General features: G+C 43.0%; 1 protein-coding gene across 1 annotated transcript in view; it reads right to left on the minus strand.

The window, feature by feature from the left end:
* VAT1L (vesicle amine transport 1 like) overlaps positions 1-18312 on the minus strand; it is a 148784-nt gene that overhangs the window by 56216 nt on the left and 74256 nt on the right. The window contains exon 7 of the mRNA XM_045819199.1: positions 14858-15052. Within this exon, the coding sequence (XP_045675155.1) occupies positions 14858-15052 (195 nt within the window). The remainder of the gene's footprint in view (positions 1-14857; positions 15053-18312) is intronic.

The raw sequence follows: 18312 nt of genomic DNA on the forward strand, positions 1-18312 counted from the left end.
AATGGTGGGAACTTGAACCTGACCTGTTTCCTCTCCCCTCCTATCCAGGCCTGCCTTCTCACCTTATCACTTTGTGTTGGGCTGGATGCACACTTCCCCTCCCTCCATCTCGTTCTCTAGGCTTTTCCCCAAGCTGTGATGCATGCCTAGGTAACACCCCCTCCGACTCTCAGCCTTCAGGTTGCGCTTCCTGCATGTGTAATTGTCTGGCTGTTCTGTTCTGCCACCGGCTGCTCCTTGAGCTGAGAAGAGGCCGTCTCAAAGTGTGTCTTCAAAATCCAGTTTCTGCCAATACTTGCTGACTGGATGATGTATTAATTTTTCAATTGCTGCTGTAAAAAATCACCACAAACTGAGTACCTAACACAACACAAGTTTATTCTCTTACAGTTCTGCAGATCAGAAGCTTCACATGGGTCTCAGGGTTAAAATCAAGGTGTTAGCAGGGCCAGTTCGTGCTGGAGGCTCCAGGGGAGGGTCTGTCTCCTTGCCTTTCCAGCTTCTAGGGGTACCTGTACCCCTTGGCTAGTGGCCCTGCATCACAGCACCTTTGCTCCCTCTGTGCCCTTTGTCACATCATCTTCTCCGACTCTCCTGTCTCCTTTGTCTAAGGACCCTTATGATGACATGGGGACCACCCTGGTAGTCCACGGTAACCTCATTTTATAGTCCTAATTCAATCACATTTGTAAGGTCCCTTCTGCTAAGGAAGATAACATATTCCAAGATTTCAAGGACTAGGATATGGGCATCTGGAGGGGCCATTAATCAGCCCACCACGGACGAAGAAGCTGAACCACAGCTGTGCCTCAGTTTATTTGATACATTGGGGAGATCAGAGCAGGCTTGAAAGCAGATGCATGGCAGGGCTTGGGAGCAAGATGGTGCTAATATGTTTAACCTGCAGAAGGGACACGTGACCTGGGCATGCTGGGAGAACATGTGTGGAGATTGGGAATGTGTAGAGGTGGTTGGGTAAGGGGTGACTATGTTGAACTGAAAACTCTAGGATTCTACTTAAGAGGAAGGGGGATATGAAACAAAGAAAAAGGGCAGCTAGGGACACAAAGCAAATACAGCAGTCACTTCTGGAACCTCAGTTTCCTCACCTGAAAACTGGGAGAGTGCAGCAGACTGAATGAATGGTTTTACAAGCCCATGAAGCTAGGATATTAGTAAGGACTGAGGCCAGGGACCTGGACTTTTCAAGTTGTACTGTCTCCCATCTCCCAAGTCCCCTTATCCCAATGATAAACAGCACTGCTCTCTCTTCCTCTCCCGCTTTCTGTATACAATAGCTTTACTGAGACGTAATTGCATACCATGTAATTCTCTTATATAAAGTGTACAATGCAATGATTTTCATTATAATCAGAGTGGTGCAACGGTCACCATCATTAATTTCAGATCATTTTTATGTCTCCAAAAAGAGCTGTCTACCCATTAGCAGTCCCTTTTAATTTCTCCCCACCCTCCTTCCTCCACCCCCTCCTAGCCCTAGGCAGTCACTAGTCTACTTTCTAAAGAGCCCTGCTCTGGACTCTGCACCTGCTGGCTATCTCCCAGGCCTTTGTTTTGCTCAGCTGTCAGTCTTCCCTACCCACGCATTCCCTGCCTGACCCTCTGCATTCAGACCTCTGCTCTCAACATTCTACTGAAAAGTCAACAATTACCCTCTGGTCAAATTCAAAGGCTCTTCCTCTATTGCTTGCTGACTTGTCAGCAGCTGGGGACACTGAGAACTGTCAGATGGTCACACAGGTTCCCTCACCACTGTCCTGTTTGAGAGTGCCTCATCTTTTACCTGTTGTGTTAGGGCTGGGGGATGGTAGGGTTCTGGCATAACCCACTTCCCTCTGCAGTAGGGAAGCTAATACCCATGGCATGGACTTGACAGCCAGACTGTCTTGGCCCGAATGCCAGCTTTGCCATGCTGGCTGACCTGGAGGAACTTACTTCACCTCCCCATAAGTGCATTTCCTTATTTGTGTCACAGCAGTACCCACCATGTGGGGTTATCATGGGGATAAATGAGTCAATTAAGGGAAAATGCTTGGAAAAGTACTTGGCACTTGCTATACTAAGTGCTTGCTAATATAATTATTTTGCTTATTCTTTCATTCATTGTTATTTTTTCTTTTTTTAAAGATTTTATTTATTTATTTATTTTTAGAGAGGGAAGGGAGGGAGAAAGAGAGAGAGAGAGAAACATCAATGTGCGGTTGCTGGGGGCCGTGGCCTGCAACTCAGGCATGTACCCTGACTGGGAATCGAACCTGCGATGCCTGGTTTGCAGCCTGCACTCAATCCACTGAGCTATGCCAGCCAGGGCTCATTGTTATTTTTTTCAACAACTTCCATGCATTAGGATTCCCTGGGGTTAAAATTTCCATTAAACTCCATTATAAACAGGGACTCTGGACAAGTATAACTTCCCCAAAGCCTCATTTTTGTGACCTGTAAGATGGGGATGATAGTAGCTGGGTCTTAGGGGGCTGGCTATTGGAGCATGTGAGTCAATACATGTAAAACAGAGCAGTGACTCTAGAAATGTCAGCAGTGGTAGTGGCGATCCAGTCCTCTCCTCCCATGTAAGTGTGACTATGGGTTTGAACTGCCTGTGGATATCTCCACCTGCATGTTCCACCATCACCTTAAAACAGACTCACACCTCAGCTCATCAGGTTTGTTTTTTTTTCATGGCAGCTTCTATCACTGTGAACTAAAACGCTATTACTGACACACCATTCCTGCTCTCCCAGGCTGTAAGACCATTGGTCATCTCTAACTCTTGCTTCTCCTTTGTCCTTTATTTCCAATTTCCAGCCTGTCCCATGACTCAGATTCACTCATTCTCTCCCATTCTATTGCACCTGCTTTGGTCAGGGGTCGTGCATAGGAATCTTCAATGGGCTCCTGGCCAGACTAGCTTCCCACCTTCTTTCTGTTCTCCAAACCAAATGTAAATAATGCAACACACACTGCTGCCTTTCAGTGATTCTTTAAAAATACTGTCCCCAGCCCCAACTGTGTCTCGGAAAGATCCTCTAAGTCTTTAATTATGGTCTGAGCCAGCCAGTTGCCTTCTGCCCTAATTAGGTAGAACTTTCCATGGTTTCTCTTTGAGTCTTTGCCTCTTAGTTTGGATTTGGACATTTGCTTTAGATGCTTGGCTTCATCCTTTCTTAATTTCCCAGTCTGGTGTTGGAGTTGAAGCTTGGAGCTTTGTCAAAACTGACAACCACCACCCTCCCCACTCAGCCATGTCTCTTGGATCATTCTATCCACCCTGTTGCTAGTTCATCATTAATTTTTCTTTTATCAAGTCACCCTCTTGCTCTGGGACAGATAAGGGTCCCTTTCAAATGCAGTGTCACATTATTTTTCCTTCATTTATTCTTTTAGACAGGCCTGTCACTGTATGGGTTTTATGATGGCATAGAATGAAAGACACACATAATTAAACCACAATTATTAATAGGAAGGCAAAGATGTGGTGGACACATAATGAGGAATTAGGGGCACTTAAGTCAAATAATGGACTGCATTTGGGCAGCCAAAGCAAAGAGAGATAGATATAAATATGAGGAAGGGCATAATTAACATAATTTACAAAAAGGTAATCATGCCAGGTTGCTGGCGAGGCAAATTTTTCCTGTCTTCAAACAGAAGGATGACATCATCTTATGGACCAGCTTCAACAGAATATCTATAATGATGGGGACGTTATTCTTTCTCTGCACAGTCCAGCGTGGTAGCCACTAGCCACATGTGGCTACTGACCACTTGAAAAGTGTCTACTCCAGCTAAGGACCTGAATTTTTAATTTAACTTAATCTTAAATTTAAATAGCCACATGCAGCTGGCTAGCAGCACCATCTTAGCACGGTCATTGATCTTTACATGAGTAACGTTGTAAAGTACTACAGGTGATGCTTGTAATAGAAAATCTTTAAATCTCCAAGATCTCCATGCCACCCTGTATCAGTTTTCCAGGGCCACCACAAAAAATACCACAGCCCAGGTGGCTTAAACAACAGAAATTTATTTTTGCACAGTTCTAGTGGCTGCAAGTCCCAGGTCAAGGTGCCAGCAGCGTTGGCTTCATTCTGGGTTCTCTCTCCTGGGCCCACAGACGGCCGTCTTCTCATCACATCCTCACACGGCCTCTCCTATGCGCCCAAACCCCTGGTGTCTCTCTGTGTGTCCTAATCTCCTCTTGTTATAAGTGCACCAGTCAGCCTTCCCAAAGGCCTCCTTTGAGCTTAATGGCCTCTGTAAGGCCCTGTCTCCAAATGTGATCATATTCTGAGGTGCTAGAGGTTAGGGCTTCAACATATGGACGTGAGGACACACTTCGGCTCATAACAGAGCCCTGTGTGTACTCTTTAGTGGCAGGTGGGAAAAACATTTTGATTTGAGGCCACAGCTGTGTAGGTCAGGTGTGTATATTTCTAGTGTCATACACGGGGCCAGGATGGGCTTCCAGGAATTGGGAGGGTCGAATGGTGCATGCTCCATAGGTCACACTCTCTAACAGCAAGCCCCTCACTCGGAAAGCTGACTCCAGCTCCTCTGCCTGGCAGCAGCAGCCTCCAAGATGTGACTCCATTGACCCAACCAGACTTATTTCCTGTCCTCTGACAGCAACATCTACTTGGTTTAGCTGAGACTTCTCAACCCCCGCTACGTCACACTCACTCCTACTTCGTGATCTCTGTCTCTCCTGCTTGCAATACCTTGTTTTTTAACCTCAACATCATCCAACGAATTTATATCCTTCCAGTCTCCTCCAGGCCCCACCTCATTCTTGATACTGTGTCTGAACATTCATTCTTCCTTAACAGCACCCTCTCTCATTTCCACATCCAGTTGCACTTGAAATAAGTACCCCTTGATTGCTCCCTAAGTTATTCTGTAATTGTTTTATAGTTGTCTCAAAAACTAAATCATGAACTCAAGTGTCAGGGAACACATGTTCCATCCTTTCTGTAAACTTGACATCTTATTAGCACATAGTAGGTGCTCAATAATAGTACTGCTACTTTGCTAACAGTTGTATTTTTTATACCTTTCCTACCTCTGAACCCCTTGGAGAGATTAACTTTTTCCCAACTGGAGGTACAGCTGCACATTTAATATCCTGAGGCAAATGTGAGGCTGCAGCATATCCACTCTGCTTTGTGTATTAAATTTATGGTAACGTCAAAGACAGATGGCTAAAAAGAAACCCTAATCATCTCTGGTATTATTAAGTCTAGTTTGAGGGCTCAGAGAGCCCAAGAAAATTTTCTTTTAATCCCTGTGGGATTTATATTCCATAGATGAAATTACAGAGCCAGCCTGAAAAGCAATTTTGTGAAATCATTTATCAAAGGGGAGGGGAAAATCATTAGAGTCCTCCTTCTGAGGTTCACAAGGAATAAGCACGCTCTGCTCTCTTCAAGCCCAGAAGAGCTGTGTGGGCTTGATAAATCACTGGGTTTGGCCCAACTGGCACTCTAAACAGACGCCTGTAAAGATCGCAGGAAAGAGCCCTCGGGAAGTTGGTGGGTGTTACTGATGAGTGCCTGTGGATGTTTCTGTTGGCAAACAGGCAGCAGCCATTGGTCTCTCTGTGGATGACTAGCCTGCCAGGGGGACTTAACATTCCTTTGTTCTCCTGGTGATCGTCTTAACCAACATGGCTTCTTTGAAGGCAGTGGTTCTCAATTAGTGGCACTTTTGACAGTATCTGGAGATATTTTTTACTGTCCCAGCTACTGGCACCTGGAGGATTGAGGCCAGAGATGCTGCTAAACATGCTGCAGTGTACCAGCAGACCCTGCCCCCTACCCCCAACAAAGGATTGTTTGGTGAAAATGTCAATCGTGCCCAAGTTGTCTTACAGAAATATCTTATTTTAGGGTAGCTTTTTCATTCATTCACGCAAAATGTTTATTGTCAAATATGGAAAATACCCAAGTAGCCATATTTCTGTGTGTTGGTGGATTCACTAATTCACTTGTGTAATACAAGTTTATTGATTATCTACTCCATGCCAGACACTGGGGTCTTGATCAGCATAGTCTGAGTCTCTCCTCATCTACAGTTTACATCCTAGTGGAAGGGAGACAAGAGCCTGGACAAGGTGACAAATAATGAACAAAGTAATTTCAACCAGTGATAAATGCAGTGGAGGATATCAAGCAAGGTAAAGGGAGAGATGGTGACCCAGGCAGGGGTGGCCATGTGGGATGCTACAGGGGATTGGGAAGGCCTCTTTATATAGGTCTCATTGAAGCTGAAACATAATGATGAGAATGAAAATCTGGAAATCTGAAAGAGGACTGTTCAAAACAGAGGAAGCAACAGGTTCAACAGCCCAAGACAGGAAGGGCTTGAGAGAAGCACCAGGAACATCCAAGCCACTGAAGCTTTGATGGAGGAGGCAAGGTGGACTGCGTGAGGTTGGTCAGAGGTCAAAAGTTCAGACTGAGCAGGGCCACACAGGCCTGGAAGAGGAATTTAGATTGTGCTCCAGGTGTCATGGGAAGCCATGGGAGGGTTTAAAACAGGATGGGCATGATCTAGGTTAGGTAGTGATGAGTTCACTTGGGCAGCTGGGTACAGAATGCTCTACAGAGGGGCGAGATGGAAGTGTGGGGCTGGTCAGGAGTTCCTTACAGGAGAGATTTCAGCTTAGGCTACAATGTCATGAGTGCAATGGAAAGAAAGTGTGTGAATTTGGGAGGCATTTGGAAGAAATGCCTGGACTTGCATATGGTCCATTACTTCATCGGTTGCCAGTCTTAACTTTCCCATCTCTCCTCAGTGTGGGTCGAGATCCTTGGTTGACTCAGCTCTTGAACCAATCTGGACTTAGCCCCAGCATGCATGGAGCTCTGCTTTCCCCTGGACACCTTACATGGATCAGTCGTGCCTGGTCAGACCCTCTCTGATGAGAGCTGAGCTTGGTCTGGTGTCCCCTCCCCAGTGCTGAATTGGATTGAGATCTCCTTTGAAAATCATCAGACTTCTGCAGTTGGAGCTGAATATTTTTTGCTTTTTCCCTGGTGAATAATACTCTTAGGAACGCGGTATATTAATAGTACCTCTTAACTCTGACATTTTAGTGGCCTCCTGTGGGGATGAGAGTAAAATCTCGATTTCCATCTGGCCCCTGATGACCTATTCATCAAGGCTTTCCTTAAACCATTCCCTCCATCATTTAACAACAGTACAGGGAAACTGGTCCCTCGAATCCATCACGATCTTTCTTTCCTTGCCCCTTTGCTTTTGGGGGTCTCTCTATCTTGCATGCTCTCCTTCCAGTTTTTTTGCCTCTTTCATGTCCTTTGACATCCAACCTTTCTTCTCTAAAGTCACCCTATAGCATAGCATGCAGTCTCAGTGGGAGGATCCTGCCCCCAAAGGGGTAAAAATTGGTTCTTGGAGGATGAAAAAAGTCTTATTCTTTTAAAGTATAAAGCAAGATATACATACAGGACATGATAGATAGATAGATAGATAGATAGATAGATAGATAATAGTAGGTAGATAGACAAATATAGATAGATGTTATATCTATGATATTAAAATTTCAGAGGGGGTGAAATTAGGAAAACAATGTCTAAAAAGTCTCCTTATGGGGTAAAATGAAAAAGAAGCTGAAAAACACTGCTCCATGGAAACCTTTCCCCCCCTCCACTTACTTGCCCACATATACCCTAATTTAACTTCTTCCAAGAACTTATTACAGTTGGTGAATACCCCGATTGTCACTGTTCATTTCAGTATTTTCTGCCTCTTTTCACCTATCTGACTTTAAGCTCCATGAAACTCAGGGGTCATAGCCATCTGTTCACCACTATATCCCCAGCATCTGTTTAGTCCTGTGCACGTAATAGTTGTTCAGTACATATTTGGTAGTTTAGTTACCATTGTGACTAAGGACTGACTTCAAGAACTAGAACAAGGAACCACTGGACCAATGGGATACCTTAGGGATCTCAACCTCTGCTTAAATACTATCAGTCTTGTTGGGTCTCTGTTGGGCACTGAGTCTAAGTGTAAACCCTCTTCTTTGACCCATGGTCAAGTTAATCTCTTATCCCTGGTCTTGACTATTCCCAGTTTTCTCTCCTCCTTGACCACTGAGAATCTGGTAGTGGTGTAATCCAGCTGCATTCTCTTGCACTGAGGTACCATAGTAATACCATATGGATGTCCTGACTCATTAAATTAAAAATATTTTCAAGAAAAGTACAATGATAGGTTAAGAATCTTGGAAATTACACAGCAGAAGTAGTGAGTGATTATCTCATTTGATTTAGTAAGATATTGAATCACAGCGAGCACCTGCAATAAAAAACAGACAGAAGGAAGCAAACCAAAATGTTAACAATGTTATTCCCTTCTGAAATGTGGACTTGCAGTTCATTTTCTCTGTATGCTTTTGGTTAATTTAGGAGTTTTCTACAATGAGCATTTATGTCTTTTTTCATAAGAAGTGGGGGTTTTGATGGTTGGCTTTTTTAAGACCATTCGTAACACGGCAGGATCAGAAAGTCATCCTAGTCCATGGATCTAGGACTAGTCCTATTTGATTATACAATGACCCCCACAAAGCTTTTTAGGGTGATTTCTGTGTTTAGGGAAGCCATAGGATTTTGCCAACCATGTCCATCAGGCAAATAGCACCAGTCTTCTCTCCAGGAGGACACCCACTCTGTGTACCACAAAACTTTGTGTTTGTTAGCTTTTCTAAGGTGTCCATGACTCCTGAAAGTATAAAAAAGTATTTGAACTATAAGGCACTCACCCATGCAAAATACAAAATCAGACAAATGACCACATTCCCATATATTTAAAAATATTCCTTGCTTGCTTCATGGCTACCTGAAGCTAAGGTGATGAAATCCAGACTTACGAAGATTTCTTAGTAAAGTGCCTCTGGAAATCTAGGCCACATCTATTCATGTTCTCCACACAGGTAACTGCTATGACTGGCTTCCCAAATGCCTCAAACTTTCCCTGTCCTGAACAATTTTCTAGAATCTGCATCCTCCTAGCTCATCTTACCTCCCCCCAAACAACCAGTTACACTTCAATATCGGCGAAGGTTACATTAGAGGCTCTTAATTTTTTTCATGATCAAGGAATGGTTTTTAAATACTAGAACTTTTGGTAGATGAGTTAATGAAACACTCAGTCCAACAGTAGATACAACAATTCATCAATAATTACGGTGCCCACTGTGACGGCTAACAGTGTCTCACAGGGACACCAAGCATCTGTGCTTAGCACACAAATTGTTTCAGTTCAAAGTCATTCTCTGCCCTGACCTTGACCTTATTATGTATACCTGTAAGATGACAATGGAAATGATGCCGCAACAATATATATGCTCCCTTGTACACATGATGAATCACATCATAAATCAAAGTTTAGTGGCTTACCTGGAAATGGTTTATGGTACAAACGGTATGGTGAGACATGTGGTTTAAAAACCACTAGGGGAAAGAGAAGATCAAAGATGGCAGCAGAGCAGATGGATGTTACACTTACCTCCTCCCTGAACCAAACTGGAATTACAACTAAAATACAGAGCAAGCAACCTGAATAGCCAACTGAAGACTAGTTGCAGAGAAGTCTTATAACCAAGGATTTACAGAAGAAGATACAGCAAGACTGGTAGGAAGGGCAAAAATTCAAAAAGGGGCTGGCCCCACAGCTATGGGAAGGAAGTGGCTAGGAGTCTGGAGAAATATCTTAGTTGTGGGGGTTTCTCCTAGAAACGTGGGTTTTCAGCCTCAAGTTGGGCTCCCCAGCCCAGAGCACCAAAGCCAGGAAGAGGTGCCCACATAACATCTGGCTGTGAAAATCAGCAGGGATTCTGTCTGCTAGGGAGAGACAGAAGTCTGTTAGAGTCACAAGTAAGCTCTTAAAGGGCCAGTGGACAAACTCTTTTCAAAGCCACTCAGCCTGGGCTCCAGCAGAAGGAGGCTGGAGTGGACTAGAGTCATGTGAGAAGAGACTGGAGTTTGTGGCTCTGGGGAGAGAGCTGAAGAGACAGCCACCAGAATCCCTGTGCTGAGTCCCTCTCCCATACCCCAGGCACCATCTTTCTTGGGTGGAGCACTCCCCTCCTTACACCATCAGCCTGGGGGAATGCAATAGCCCCATCCTCTGGACTCCCTGTCACGCTACCCCGTGGAGCTTGCCCCCTGCTGCTGAGTCAGCTGCCTGGACTGGACTGTAGATGTCTGGGCAGACTCAAGATGTGTCAGTGATTGGGTCATGTGGTTTTGGAGTGGGGGCCATTACCCTCACAGTCCCCTGAACCTGACTAGTACCTCCCCTTCACCAGAAATCCACTAGACCCATTCTTCAGGCTCCCATGGCCTCACCCTCCCTACTCCTGGTGGCTCCAGCCTGCTAAGATCTGGGCAGAATACAGGACTGACTGAGTCTGGGGTGGGGACCGCTTCCCTTACCTTCCCTCAAGCCTGACTGGCACCTCCTCCTCATGGGAGATCCACTAGCCTCTTCCTCCTGACTCCTGGCTGCCCAACCCTGCTAAGATCAGGCTTCAGGCTCCCAGTAGAATCGGGACAGACTGAGTTGTGTGGCTGTAGGACAGGAGTCATTTTTTGGTTGCACACCCGACCAGTGCAGAGCCCCGTTCACATGATCAAATTTTGGTCTGTTTGGGCTTGATAAACTCTGGGGGCCTTACCCTGAAGACTTCCTGAAACTCCACCCCACCACAAAGGTGTACAAGCACCCAGAGGGTGGCAGCTAGACTTGGTATACCCTGGGACATTGCTGAGTGGCCTCAGATTCAGCACTGGCACCTAGTTTGGACCTGTATCAATCTGGTGAACACCACTCACCCCTCCCTGGTGACTTACTGAGAATCTTCCTCATGAAACTTTCAGTGACTGAGCCTAATAGGCAGTACAAAAGATCAATGAAACCAAGAACTAGTTCTTTGAAAATATACACAATATCGACAAGCCTTTAACCAGGCTCATCAAGAAAAAAAAGAGAGAGGACCCAAATAAGTAAAATCAGAAAAAAACTGACACCCAAGGAACACAAAGGATTATGAGAAAATATTATTAACAACTGTATGCCAACAAATTGGACAGTTCATCTGGACAAAATCGATAAGTTCTTAGAAACATAGAATCTTCCAAGGCTGAATTTAAAAAAAAAAATCTGAAGAGACCAATAACTACTAATGAAATTGAATCAGTACTCAAAAAACTCTCAACTTACAAAAGCTCTGACCAGATGGCTTCACAGGTGAATTTTCCAAACATTCAAAGAAGAACTAACACCTATCATTCTCAAACTATTCCCAAAAATTTAAGAGGAGGGAAGACTCCCAAGCTCATTTTACGAGGCCAGTGTTATCCTGTTTTCAAAACCAGGAAAAGACACTGCAAAGAAAGAAAATTATAGGCCAGTATCCCTGACGAACACATATGCTAAAATCTTCAACAAAATATTAGCAAACTAGATCCAAAAGTACATTAAAAAGATTATACACCATGATCGAGTGGGATTTATTCTGAGGATGTGAGGTTGGAACAATATCCACGAATCAATAAATGTGATATACCACATAAATAAAATGAAGGATAAAAATCACATGATCATATCAATGGATACAGAAGACATTAGACAAAATTCAGCACCCATTTATAATAAAAACTCTCAGCAAAGCTGGAATAGAGGAAACATGCCTCAACATAATAAAGGTCATATACATGACATTCCCACGGCCAGCATCATACTCAATGGGCAAAAACTACAAGTGTTTTCCTTAAGATCAGGAACAAGACAGGGATGTCTGTTTTTACCACTGTTATTCAACATAGTATTGGAAATCCTAGCCACAGCAATCAGACAAGAAGAAAAAATAAAAGGCATCCAAATTGGAAAGGAAGAAGAAAAACTGTCATTATTTGGAGATGGCATGATACTGTATATAGAGAAACCTAAAGATCCCACCAAAAAAACTACTAGAACTGATAAATGAATTCAGTAAAGTATCAGGGTACAAAATAAATATCCAGAAATCAGTTTCATGTTTTTAAATTATTTATTTATTTATTTTTAGAAAGAGGGAAAGGGAAGGAGAAAGAGAGGGAGAGAAACATCAATACATGGTTGCCTCTTGCATGCCCCCAACTGGAGACCTGGCCTGCAACCCAGGCATGTGCCCTAACTGAGAATCGAACTGGTAACCCTTTTGTTCACAGGCCTGCGTTCAATCTACTGAACTATATCAGCCAGGGCTCAGTTGCATGTTTATACACCAATAATTAATTACAAGAAAGGGAAACTAAGAAACTAATTCCATTTATAATTGCATTGAAAAATACCTAGAAATAAATTTAACAAAGGATGTAAAAGACTTGTACTTGGAAAATTATGACACTGAAGGGAGAAATTGAAGAAAATACAAATAAGTGAAAGCATATATCATGTTCATGGATTGAAAAAATTAACATCATTAAAATGTCCATACCAGACCTGGCCAGATAGCTCAGTTGGTTAGAGTGTCATCCTGATACACCAAGGTTGTAGGTTTGATTTCTGGTTAGGGCACATGCAAGAAACAATCAATGCATAAAAAAGCAGAGCAACAAAATTAGTGTTTCTCTCTCTCTCTCTCTCCCCCCTTTTCTCTGTCTAAAAACAATAAATACAAAAATGTTAATGTCCATACTATGCGAAGAAATCTCTATCAAGATACCAAGGGTGTATTTCACAGAACTAGAACAAATATTCAAAAAATTTATTTATTTTATATATTTTTAAAGATTTTATTTATTTATTTCTAGAGGGAGGGGATGGAAAGGAGAAAGAGAGGGAAAGAAACATAAATGTGTGGTTGCCTTTTGCATGTCCCAATTAGGAACCTAACCCACAACCCAGGCATGTATGTGCCATGACTGGGAATCAAACCAGTGACCCTTTGGTTCACAGGCTGGCACTCAATCCACTGAGCCACACCAGCCAAGGCCTCAAAAACTTATATGGAACCACAAAACACCCAGAATAGCCACCATACTCTTGAGAAAGAAAAATAAGGTTGGAAGAATCACACTACCTAGTATCAAACTATAGTACAAGGCCATAGTAATCAAAACAGCATGGTCCTGGCATAAAAACAGACATATAAATCAATGGAACAGAATATAGAGAGCCCAGATATAAACCCATGATTTTATGATCAATTAATATATGACAATAGAGGTAAAAACACACAATGGGGTAAAGACAGTCTATTCAATAAGTAGTGTTTGGAAAATTGGACAAATATGTGCAAAACTGAAACGAGACCACCTTCTAAACCATACACAAAAATAAACTCAAAATGGATTAAGGACTTAAATGTTAGACTTGAAACCCTAAAAATCCTAGAAGAAAACATAGGCATTAAAATCTCAGACATTTCTCATAGCAGTATTTTTTTCTGACATATCTCCTTGGGCAATTAAAACAAAAAATAAATAAACAAATGGAACTATAACAACCAAAAAATTTTTGCAAGGCAAAGGAAGCCATCAATAATACGAAAAGACATCCCATCGAATGGGAGAACATATTTGCTATGATACATCTGATAAGGGGTTCATTTTCAAAATTTATAAAGTACTTATACAACTCCACACCAAATGACAAGCAATCCAATTAAAAAATGGGTAAAGAACCTGATTAGACACTTCTCCAAGGAGAACATACAGATGTCCTATAGACATGTGAAAAGGTGCTCAAAATCACTAATCACCAGGGAAATGCAAATTAAAACCACAATGAGGTATCACCTCACACCTATCAGAATGGCTGTCATCAATAAATCCACAAATGACAAGTGCTGGCAAGGATGTGGAGAAAAGAGAACCCTCATGCATTGTTGGTGAGAATGCAGATTTGTGCAGTCACTGTGGGAAGCAGTATGGAGCTACTTCAAACAATTAAAAGTGGAACTTTCTTATGACCTAGTGATTCCATTTCTGGGAATTTATCTGAGGAAACCAACATGCTGATTCAAAAGAATATATGCTCCCCTATGTTCATCGCAGTGTTATTTACAATATCCAAGATTTGGAAGCAGCTCGAGTGCCCATCAGTAAATGAGTGGATAAAAAAGCTATGGCACATTTCCACAATGAAATACTACTTGGCTATAAAAAAGAAGGAAATCTTACCTTTTTCGACAGCAAGGATGGACCTGGAGAATATCATGCTAAGTGAAATAAGCCAGTCATAGAAAGACAAATACCATATGATTTCACTTACATATGGAATCTAATGAACAAAATATACTAGCAAACAAAATAGAAACAGACTTGTAGATACAGAGAACAGACTTACAGCTGTCAGTGGGGAGGAGGTTGGGTGGTCCAGTGACAAAGGTGAAGGAATTAAGAAAAAAAAACCCAGAAAACCTTATGGACATAGACAACAGTATGGTGATTACCAGAAGGAAAGGAGGTGGGTGGGGGGAGGTAGAAGAGGGTAAAGGGGAGATAAATGGTGATGGAAGGAGACTTGACTTGGGGTGGTGAACACACAATGCAATATACAGATGATGTATTACAGAATCATACATCTGAAGCTGATACAATTTTATTAACCAGTGTCACCCCAAGAAATTCAATTTAAAATAACGGCACCACAAGGGAACTTAAAGTATTGCTTACATCCAAAACACCATACTACAAGGCAAGGACTTTTAGGACAGCCATTTAAAACAAACCTGGAGAGAAATAATTTAGTGAAAATTTGTATTTGGCTGCCCAAACCTGCCTGGACTAAGAAGAGATTATTTGCTGGGAAAAAACACTCTTCTTACCTCTTCCAAGGCCCATAGGGAGTCCACAACGGGCTTGATCTTCTTCTGGTTGTAGAGCCCTATGAGCTTGTCCACCACCCCTCGAATGAGGCCCGCGCGGCCCTGTTTGAAGAGCAGATTTAAAAGGGAAAACCCTGCGATGACTTTATTTTCTTCATACAGCTTGATGGGGTTCACTTTCTCGACCTGCCACCACTGTAAAGAGAGGAGGAGCCAGGTTACGAGCACTCAGTGCCATGTTGTGTTCTCAGCATTATGGGGAGAGAAAGGGGCTGAGGTCAGTGAGCCAGATTCTAGCTGGCCAAGAGGTAGCTCTGGTTGGTGCATGTTTTCAAGCATCTGTTTGGTGAGTGCATGGGAAACTACAGAGTGATGCTTATGAGAAGAACTCAGGATCCAAGTGGGAGAGAGAGCCCTTGATAAAACAACCACAAGGCCACAGGGAGCTGGAGTGTTAAGGTGTATGGTTAGAGTCATCAGCTCTGGAGTTGCACCCTGGCTGTACAACTTGCTGTGTAAAGCACTTGGCTTAGTGGGTGGTGGTAGTGATGGGGTTGGAGAAGAGAGTGGGGTGGCAGAGAAGTTTACAAAGTGTAGCAGGACACAGTGGAGGTGAGGCCCTTGACTGGAGGTGTGGCTTTCTTGTGGGTATAACGGCAGGGATAGAGAGGTGACCAGGAATTGCCAGATAAGGAAGATTAAGAAAGTGTAATACAGGAAGAAGGAACAGCATGACGGAGTGATGAAATCATAGTGTGGGGGCTAAGTCAGTGGTTCTCAACTGACTGAGGGACAGTTTTGGCCCTCAGGGGACATTTGGTAATGTGTAAGGGCATTTTAATTGTGATGACTGAAGAGAGGATCTACTGGCCTCTGGTGTGTAGATGCCAGGGATGCTGCTGAACACCCTACAGTGCACAGGACAGTGCCTCACAACAAAGAATCATTGAGCCCAAATGTCAATAGCACTGAAGCTGAGAAACCCCAGAGTCAAGTCCTTCACGGGATACACACGACTGGCAAACACGGCTGCCTCTTTTCCAGTCTCTCACCTCCCAGACAGACAGGACAGTCAGTAAACAGTCCATTAACACACTACACGAACGGTTATCCAACTGCTTTGTTCTGATTTAATTTTAGTTTCCTATGGCTCATGTTTGAATTTAGAAACTCAAGTTCCAGTTTATGGGGTTCTGAGAGGTGAGATGGTTCATATCAGTTCAATCCTGAAGGCGGAGGGGACTGTGACGGGCACTTACAAGCATTACAACATCTGTGTTATTGCTCTGCTTATTTACATCCTGACTCTTCCAGCATTGACAAGTTTCAAAAAAGTAAAAGATCTGATTTTTTTTACATATTAAGAAAATCATATTGTTAGGAAAATAAGTGTGAGAAAGGGATGAGATTCATGTACAAAATTCTTCACCAGAGTACATTCCCTAAGGGCCTGAGGGCCAGCTGCAGGACAGCCATGTATTTGGTCATGGGTTACTTGCCAGAAAAAGCAAAAAGAAATCATCAATAACTTGATTTGCAGTGTATCTGAAATACCTCAGTAAATGTTTATGAAATCAATGCTTGCTGAATCTACAGTTGCTGCACAGTTGTGGTTGAGTTCTAGAGCAGAATACCTGGTTTGAATCCCAGTGCTGCCACTTACTAGCTGTGCAACCTCAAGCAAGGCACTTAACCTCTCTGTGTGCAGTTTCATTGCTGTACTCATGGGGTCAGCCTGAGGTGTAAATGTGTTAATGCATGCAAAGTGCTTGGTTCATACTAGGTGCTCTATAAACATACACTAGCTTTATTGTCATCTGATGTTGGAAGGGATGGTTTTGATTTAGTGAATAGGTACTCCTGAGTTTGGAGTCAGACTGCTCTCTTAACAGTAACATCACCTATTATTAGCATCATTGCTATGGTCTGAAAGTGAATGGCATGCTTGACAGAGAGTGTACAGGCTCTGTGGGAGTTGTAAGGTGGAGCATAATTAAGATAGCTGAGTGAGAAATTCCTGTGTGATTACAAACATGCTTTAATTTCTAAGCTTTTCTTAAATGTAAAGAAGAAAATTCTTTTCTAGAACCTTCCAGAACAAAGGCATTATTCCACTGCTTGGCATGCCCTATCTTCAATTTGCTTCTAACTGACCAACTGATACTGGGCCAGGCCTCTGAAAGGGAACAGCTGTTATTCTTGACCTCCAGCCATAAAGCGTCCCAGTAATTGGCCCCCTTGGTTTGGGCAGGAACATTGCAACCTCCATCCTGGCTGTGTTTTTGTGTGCGCCTTCACTGAACCTGGGCACCCTGCAATCATTTCATTAAGACTGTGTGTTGTAATTGTGCATCTGGGGAAGAAAGGGAAAACACTTCTTACAATTGCATGTAATTTGGGACGAATCCGGTTACCCAGAGAAGGCTGTCAGCATCACGTTAATTATAGCCACAGCAACAAAGCAGCTGTGAGTGACACAAAGTCTGTCTTCAGGGGACACGCTCCAGACAGCATCCTTCATTAGACTCAATTCCTGCTCCCTGTTTATTCTGTAGTCGAGATGATTCTTGACCTGAACTTTAAAGTTCAAATGCAAACAGAGGCACTTCAATTCTAATTTCACAAGCCAGGAAGTATTAATCATTCCAGAATCCGATAATGTTTGGGGATAAAGCTCTGGCAGCCCCGTTGGCACTTAAAGAGCATATGACCACCCTGTCACCACACTTAGAATGAATCTAAACCCCTTACCGTAGCTTTACCTGACCACCGATTCAAAATGCCTGTAGCCTAACCTCCTATTTTCTATTTCAGCACTGTTTTTAGTTTCTTCAGAGCTTTTTTATGACCATTTATAATCACATCACTAATATGTTTTACTTATTTCAGCTGTTTTTTCCACCAGGGACTAAGATGCACCTATTTCACTCACTGTGATGCCAGTGACTGGCTCAGAGTCACAGAGAGCAGGTGCTCAAAGATGCTTACAAAGTAAGGGAAGCATCAGCACTGCACTGGCTGCCTTGGGAGCCTGGGAGGAGAGAAGGCATGAGCAAGCTCTTATGAGAAGTAGCAATCCCCTGTTGTTGGGGAAGAGGCAATACAATCAAAGTTCAAGCCCACATTCTTTAATCCCAGCAAATGTAGCTCCAGGGGGCAATGTATGTCCAAGTAGGTTCATAATGGGGTGAATGTCCAGGGATGTGGCTTTTCCATTGCAGACAAAGTGACCACTGTATTCAGAGCATGGTTACCTAAGAAAATGGTTCATAAAACTTGCCCAGGTCTCAAAAATCACCCCTTTTGGGGTGATTTTGCTCAAAACTTGCTCAAAAGGATTCCATTCACATCTCCAATTCAGTGTAATGAGGGTTCAGAGAAATCTTGGAAACCTGGCCAGAAAGTTTATTTGCTCTCTGTGGATCAAATAAAATGCACTGATGCTCAGTTTCTCT

The sequence above is a fragment of the Phyllostomus hastatus genome, unplaced genomic scaffold (assembly GCF_019186645.2).
Source record: "Phyllostomus hastatus isolate PE091 unplaced genomic scaffold, TTU_PhHast_1.1 phas_scaffold_345, whole genome shotgun sequence".
NCBI lineage: Eukaryota > Metazoa > Chordata > Mammalia > Chiroptera > Phyllostomidae > Phyllostomus > Phyllostomus hastatus.